At 54.0% G+C, this 8,141-nt stretch overlaps 1 protein-coding gene across 1 annotated transcript in view; it reads right to left on the bottom strand.

Moving 5' to 3' along the window:
* SLIT3 (slit guidance ligand 3) overlaps positions 1–8,141 on the bottom strand; it is a gene marked incomplete at its 5' end in the record, with an annotated part of 712,261 nt that overhangs the window by 1,818 nt on the left and 702,302 nt on the right. The window contains 3 exons of the mRNA XM_004697123.2: positions 1,875–2,083; positions 3,389–3,674; positions 5,002–5,156. Of these exons, the coding sequence (XP_004697180.1) occupies positions 1,875–2,083; positions 3,389–3,674; positions 5,002–5,156 (650 nt within the window). The remainder of the gene's footprint in view (positions 1–1,874; positions 2,084–3,388; positions 3,675–5,001; positions 5,157–8,141) is intronic.

Genomic DNA, 8,141 nt, shown 5'->3' with positions numbered 1-8,141 from the left:
TGTGTGTGCGCGCGCGCGTGCACACGCGGGTTCTGAGGAGTGAGATAGCAGGGTGCGATGGTGGTGACACACAGTAGATGTGGGCTGGGTGGGAGGCAATGAGGCCCATGTATGCGGTCCTGGTGACTGTTCTCTAGGTCTGAAATGATCTCAACGTAGAGTTCATTGAGAAGTTAAAAACAATGATCCTTTGGGGTAAAGAAGAGTATTTAATCTAGATATGAACAAAATTCTCAGGTGACAGGGCTGGCTTGCCTGGGACTCTGGAGTCAGGGAGGAAGACTCCCGAGTTTCCACACAAGACAACAAACCCCAAGCTAAGCTAGAACACGTTGAATTTGAAGGGTGCTCCCCTCAGAATGCACAGTCACTGAGGGGAACCACATCGTCCTGTTTCTGAGGACGCGTGGGGCCAGGACTGCGCAACAGCTTCTAGAATGCTCAGTGCAATGGAGTCGTGGCAGCTCCTGCCAAGGACACATCCTACAGAAAGGGCCTGTGTCCGGAATCTGCATTTCTCACAGGGTCCCTCCAAGTGCTCTGGGGTGGGTTAGGTTTGAAGGCATGCCGTCCCATGGACCAATAGGAACAATGAAGGCACAAATCAGCCACTCCAAGGGCCCCGCTCCCTCCTCACAGAGACCACAGCTAGCCAGTCCCTACACTGGCCTGCTTCATCTGTAGATTAGTTTGATCTCTGGTTTATATGTCATTTCCTGCTCCCTTCTAACTGTTAAGAATCTTCACTTGTGATCTTTCACTCCTATAACAAATCACTTAGTCCTCACAAGAAACCCCTGCAGTCTAAACCAAAGTCAAACTCACTGCCAGGGAGTTGATGCTGACCCCAGGGACAGGGTAGAGCTGCTCCCCGGGGGTTTCCCACACGGTAACTCTCTAAGGGGGCAGAAAGCCTCATCTTTCTCCCTTCGAGGGGCTGGTTATTGCAAACTGCTGGGCTTGGGGTTAGCAGCCCAAGGCATAACCCCCTATGCCACCAGGGTTCCTAACCTATGCAGTAGGTGATGTGAATTACTGGTATGTGCATTTCACAAGTTAGGCAACGGAGGCCCAAAGAGATGAAGTATGCTGTGCCCACACAGGTGGGTTCTGTGGACAGAGCCCAGTCTCCGCTAACATGGTAACAATGCTGCCTCCAGCCTTCAACATCCTAATCTGTATATCTGTGTGTTTTAACATAGACCCAGGCAACAGTGCTGCTCAGCTTCTCGACTCCTGGCACTGATGTGGGTGGCAGGTGCTTTGCAGCCCATTTAATGCTCACAGGAACCATAAAAGAGGAGGAGTCACTAGCTCCTTTGACGGTGCGTGTGATCCTGGTGCCCCTGCTCTCTCCGTCTGCTGCCTCCTCCCCCAGTGACAGCAGTGGACCTGGGCACCCAGCATGACTGTGGAAGTGGCTCCCACTAAGAGGCTGGCTTCCTGCTTGCTGTGTGAGGGGGCTCTCAAGCTCGTGGGGAAACGGTTTACTCTGGAGAAGCCAGCTGCCCTGTGTGAGCACCCTGAGTGTCCACGTAGACACTCACACAAAGATCAACCCAGACCTCCCACGGACGGCCAGCACCTTGCGGATGGACCAGGTTGCTCAGGTAAGCCTCCAGATGACTGTGGCCCAGTGTGGACCCAATTCTCAAGAGAAGCGCTCCCTAGAGCCACCCAGCTGAGCTGCTTCTGAATTTCCAGGCTCGGGGAACCGCCAGGGACATGCTAAGCTAGGTTCCTGATTCAGGAAGGTCTTGTTTTTACTCTCATTTTCAAGACCAGGGAGGAACGAGGGTTAGGAAGATGAAGGGACTCGGCCCAGGGCAGGGAGCACACAGGCAGCGTGTCTCTGGAACCCACGGCCGACTCACCTTGTTCGCAGTGCTCGCCACTGAAGCCGGGCTGGCAAAGGCAGGAGGGCTCCCCTCGCTCCGATATGTGGCACTGCCCGTGCAGACACTTGAAGGCGGAGCAGGCACCGGTAGAGCCATTCTTGTGGTCGCAGAAGGCCCCTCCATAGCCCTCGGCACAGTTGCACACATAGGAGGTGCCGGCTGCCACACATTTTCCGTGGCTGCAGCTGTGGACAGAGGAGCAGGTGGGCGGGTGAGAGGGGCAATCAGAGAGAGTCAGGGCTCTGGCTACACAGCCAAGGACCAGGCTCGGCCAGACTGTGGGGACAGTCTTTCCCTCCCCAAGTTCTGCCCTCCGCCGGCCCAGTGGCCAAGTGCCTCTGTGTTCTGAAATCCCCTACTCCAGGGTCTGATCTGCTGACTCTTCACTCTCACCACTGCTCACGGCCAACTGTGACCCTGCCGACAGAGTGCTGACCCCAAGCACTTCAATGACTCCACCACATGACACGATAATAACAGGACCCCAGCTGGCACTGGGGGTGAAGTGTTGGGCTGTGGATCCAAAGGTTGGCAGTTTGAACCCACCAGCTGCTCTGCAGAAGGAAGGAGAGGCAGTCTGCGTCCGTATTGATTTCCAGCCTGGGACGCCACTCTGTCCTGCAGAGTTGCTAGGACCCGGATGCGGGGCAGTTCGGTTTTGGCTCTCCACTCCTGTGACTGCAACTAATTGCACCCACGGCCAGCATGGCGATCACAGCCACTGTCAGGAGCTGCTCCCAGCTGTGTGCCAAGAGTGATGTCGGCCCGTCACACCCACCACTGCTCTTGATCGACACAGAGACCCTTCCTCTGCCCTGTCTTTCCAAAGCCTCGATTCGGAACCATGAGGCATCATTGACCCCACAGGGATGCCACTCCAAGCCAGGACTCGTATTAATTATAGGATCAAACCAGCACGTGTGCACGCACTCACTCACTCACTCACTCACTCACTCACTCACTCACTCAAGAGCTATACGGGAAACTCAAACCCTTTGTAACTCCTTATTCCTGATTCAAAATGCCTTTCACCAATCTGTTTGGCCAATCAGATTACCAGTCTTGGCACTGGTATGATTTGTGTGCTGATTCAGATGACCTAGCCCCCAATCAGAGAATCAGTCAATCACCATTTGTTGAGTAAATGAACGTGTGATGAAATCACTCACTTGGGTCTGCCATGGCCTCTGGCCCACCTGCCCAAGCTGCGTGCCCAGAGGGCTGCGGGAGCCCACGGGAAGTGCTCGCTCCTCACAAAGCCCTCAAGGTATCCAGGTGACTAGAGAACGGCCCTCTCCCAGCGATGCCTCCTCAGAGAAGGGCCTGCGGCTTGGGTGCAGGAGCCGAGACTCTGCCCTCGAAGCAGCCACACACTGTGCACACACACATCCTGGAGAGATGAATTGTCATGCCCCTGCCTCCCATGTGTCCTGTTTCTCAGGGAGGGCCAGGGAGCCGAGGGGAACGCCATGGGGCTCTGGGTCACTGACCTGTGGCCAAGGCAGGGGTCCCAGGCCTCCTGGTCGCAGAGCGGGCCAGCCCAGCCTGGGTGGCACTCACACACGATGCTGTCCTTCTCCACCGCGCGGCACAGGCCGTGTTTGCACACGGAGCACGACTTGCAGCCTGGTGACACCCCCAGTGACTGCGGGGGGAGGGCCTTGAAGTCCTGCAGCTCGTTGTTGATGCGCACCTCGTGGATGCAGCCATGGAAGCCCCCCAGGGGCCGGTCCCCGCCCTGGCGCAGGGCCGAGAGGCCGGTGGAGGTGGGGATACCTGTGGAAGGGCGGGGGCACAGATGGCGGCCTGAAGACCCTCTCCTGGCACCCCTGCTCATTTCCAGGGAGAGCTCTTCCTGGCGCCCACAGCTCAGCCCCCACGTCTACCCAGCACATGTGCTCCTGTCCCACACCTGACTCTGGGAAGCATGGACTGTCGCTATTCAACAATGACGGAGAATCCAAATCCCAGGCGTCTCCAGGTCAAGGGGGCGATCTTATCACCCACAGCCGCATGGCTTCATGGGATGGGCAGGCCAGCTGCTAGGGATTGGGGGAGAGGAGAGGTTTGGGGCAGAAGCCTTGATCTGTGGGACTTTGGGGAGAAAGATGTTTCTACGGGTGTTTCTCTGCCTTATGTGCTTCCATAGGCAGGGCCGTTGCTGCCCACTATCCTCCCTACCTCGTCACACCCCACCCCCCCCCACTATTCTCAGTAAGAAGCCCAGGTGGCGCTGTCAGGTGTTGGACTGCTATGAGGCCAAAGATGAGGCTGCCTGCTCCTGTAGAGACTGACAACAGCTTGGAAGGTCGCTATGGGTTGGAATCTGCTCAGCGGCAGTAGTGGGCTCTGTTCAGTGCCTGTGAGAGGCATTTGATGAAGGCCTGAGCGACCCCTGCCTCCCAATGGGGGTGGGAGCCCAAGAGGCTCCCCTAGCGTGGACCCCATGGAGCAGGTGAAGGGAGGGGAGCAAGAGCTCTTTGTTCTCAGGCTGCTCTGGACCTAGGGCGTTCCTGGGCCCCTGCCCCTGGACCGTGTGCTAAGTATATGGATTCCTGGGCATTTCTAGGGATTCACCGGGGAATTCTCGGGAGTCTCTGTGTTGAATAAGCTGCTCAGGGGCTTTTTTTTTTAAATTAAACTTCACCAAAAGCTTTGATAAGCACTGGTCCAGGGGTGGTTTCAGGCCCAGGCCCTGCCAGACAGGTGGTTGCTTAGCCACGTGTACTTTCCATGCCCTTCATCTCAAACCTGTTCTGCTATATTCATGAGCCTACAGGGACTAGGGAAGTGACCCGGATCTGTCCCTATCTCCTGCCTTTAGGGCCCCCCTCCCCACCCCCACCCTCAGACCTGATGTCTCAGCAGGGGCTGCCTTCATTTCTAAAAATCTGCACACGTTGGCTCTCTGGCTGGAGGGAACTTCTCCCTGTGGCCTGGCTAATACATAGACAACACTGGGAATCAGCTTGGGTCTCACATCCTCTAGGAAGCCTTCCCTGATTGTCTTTGGCAAGGGGTGCACAGAAGAGAGGAGGGGAAACCCTGCCAGTGAGCCTGTGAGTGGGTGCCCATGCTCAGAGGGTGGGCTGGGGCGCTTTACCTCCAAGGTAGAGGGGACTGCTGGTGCCCATTGCTGGCTGCTTCTGGAGCTTCCCCAGACTCTTGGGGGCGCCCTTATCCACCACGAGGTTCAGGGTTTGGTTCAGCATCACCAACTCCACACTGTGGAACTGCCCATCATTCACGGTCTCCACACTGGGCAGGAGAGAAGGGAGAGAGGCCGGGTGTTCATGGAGGGTCTCCCACAGGCCTGCACTGTGCCGTGAACGCGACTTGCAGTTTTAAAAATTTGGAAACAGTTTCAAACTTGTGTAAGTTGCAAAGGTAAGCATAATCCAGAGGACATCTGTTGCCCAGGGCCCTCTCCGTAGTCTCTCTGTTGTTGTCTTCTTTGCTTTATATAAACAGATGGCTGGTTGGATGTGTCACTTAGACCTCTTCCCTGCTTGCCGTAGCCTAACTCAGGCCAGGCTGGCCTTGTTCCTCACCTCTGCTGCTGTGGAACTTTGGTCACTTCCTGTAATGCTCCAAGACAAACTCAAGGTCTGGAGGATATAGCCTGCAGGGCAGAGATGACAACCCTGCATGGGGGCCATAAAGACAGCAGGGAGATTGCTCGTGCTTCATAAAAGTGTTTTATCTGATTTGTCCTGGAAAAGTCCACGACCCCCCCAAATATGCACTCCGGTATAAAAGTATGTCATCTGTAGCTGTCCTTGGCACAGGCAGGACACCATCAAGACAGCCCGCGTTGCTGTCGCCTCCCTGCTGGTGCCGCCTGCCAGCAAACTTCTCCTTGGCTCTCTAACCTGGTGTTAGGGAATTGGCCGTGCTGTCCCAGGCAGGGGCTCTCGGGAGGGGTAGCAGATGGATGATGGATGACCAAAGGCACACATTCACACGTACATGTATGTGTACATTATGGATTCCACTGGGCCCTGCCCCCTTAGTATGTGTTGGGATACTGCCTGTGCGGATGTCATCCTGCCTAAAGATGGGGCTTTATTGTCACATGAATGAGGACTTCTCCAGCACAGACATAGTGTCAGAACACACTGGGGATGGACAAGGAGCCGGCGGGGGCTCTGGATGCCGGACGAGCTCTCCTTGGGCCCATGGAGAGGGTCCCCTAGGGCCAGTGCCCCGAACTCCAGTGGATAGCATCCTAAACTGCGAGGAAATGCACTTTGGTTCTTTAGAGCACTCATCGTATTCCTGTTACAGCAGCACCAGACAACCAAGACTGTGCATGCATGTCTGGTCAACTTCAACGAGCCCATGGCACACTCTTATCTTTTACTTTCATTTCCCACCACCTTTGGAAGTCCCCCACCTCCCCCTACTGAAATCATTCCAAAGTCAAGTCTCTTTCGAGTCATGGCAAAATATAATGGTGTTCCAAGAGGCTGTGGTGACTTCCAGAAGTAGATCCCCAGGCCGTTCTTCAGAGGGTGGGTCCCAGCCAAGGACCTTCTGGTCAGCAGTAAGCATGTTAAACATCTGTGTTACCTAGGAATGTCACACACACGCACACACACACACACACACGCACACGCACACACAAACATACAAGCACTTTTTGGAACCATTTAAAGGCAAGCTACATATCACAGGGTCCTTCACCCCTTACGACAGGAGCATTCTCTGAAACAAGCACAGGGCTGTTACAATACTGGCCTTGATTTTATGATTGACATTGATCTTATGCTTTTGCCTGAAGTGCCAGCCATAGTCTAACTGGTCACTGGCATGGGTTGTGAGCAAGACCGTGGGCATTTTGATCCAGTCAGCCATACGTCAGCATAATCAGTTCTGTTCTCCATTCATTTCTGTATGTTTCCACAGTTTCCCAGGGTTCAACGAGGCTGGAATGTTAAGTACTATTTGAACCTTGCTTGGAGTCTAGTAGCCCCTCCATCTTTCTAAATCATTGCATAAGATTGACCATGCACAGTCTGTTGGATTGGAGGTATCAAGATACTGAATGATAACAAACTATTTCATATATTTAATAGAATAGTTATATAATTTGTATTGTGTATTTTATAATATATTAATTTTTATATTATAATTATTAAATAGAATTATTTTTTAATGTACTATTCCATGGCTTTTGCTGACCTGTCATGTACCTTAAGAATGATAGCCTGTGGACACGTCACTGGCTGCCACACTGGGCTCAGACAGAACAGCTGTGAGGATGGCACCGGGCCAGGCAGTGTTTCGTTCTGTTGCATACGGGTCACTGTGAGTTGGAGCTGCGCCATGGACCTAACCACCACCACCACCATCCTTGGCACATGAAGCATTGGGAGTACAAGAGTTAAGTATTCAGCTGGTACCGGGAAGGTAATGGTTTAAACCTATGCTGTGGGAGAAAGATCTGATGACTGGCTTCCATGAAGATTACTTAAAAATCCCTATGGGGGCAGCTCTCCTTTGTCACATGGGATTGCTATGAACCAGAGTTGACTCGGTGGCGCGTCACCACAGCAACCCTTGGCAGAGGTGGGCAGGGAGCAGCGATGGAGGGGCTGGAGGCCTTTGTGGCTCGACGAGGAGTAGCTGAGCTCTGCTTATCTGTCCTGGTGTGGAAGGAAATGTAGCGGCTCTTCCTGCCCTTGAACTCCCTCCAGCCACTCTCTGTTGGCTTCAGCAGACAGGCAGACAGGCGGCACTGATTACTGACGCAGGCGGGGCAGCTTCGGAGACCAGCACGGGCCAGGGGATGCTTGGGAGAAGAAGGGCTGAGCTGGCTGTCAGGGAGAACGCAGGAGTCTAGTCCGGCTCTTGTTGCTGGGTGGGACCGGGGCCAATTGCAGAACCCGTCAGGATGTCAGTTTTGCCGTCTGTGAAAGGGGAGGAAGAGCTCCCCAGAATTCTCATGGTGACCAAATAAGAAGAGGTATGTGGCAGTGCTTTGCAGAATCTAAATTACAGGTGAAACACGAGCATCTATGATTATTGGTGTTATCAATAAGAGCAGCAACTAGAACCTACCATTACCTACAAAGTGACCCTGTTCTTGTGCAGATCTCCGAGAGAAAGGAATGGCCGAAGGGAACACAAACGAGCCCAGGGCTCTTCCAAATTCGTCAGGAACTCTTTCTTCTCATAGGCAGCCACCCATCCATCTGCTCATCTACCCATTATCCTCCTACCCACTCATCTACCCATCCA

This window comes from Echinops telfairi, unplaced genomic scaffold (genome assembly GCF_000313985.2).
Source record: "Echinops telfairi isolate 266 unplaced genomic scaffold, ASM31398v2 ScPeMD7_7469;HRSCAF=8507_0, whole genome shotgun sequence".
Classification (NCBI taxonomy): Eukaryota; Metazoa; Chordata; class Mammalia; order Afrosoricida; family Tenrecidae; genus Echinops; species Echinops telfairi.
Note: the sequence above shows the minus strand (reverse complement) of the source record. Positions and strands in the feature narration are given on the sequence as shown.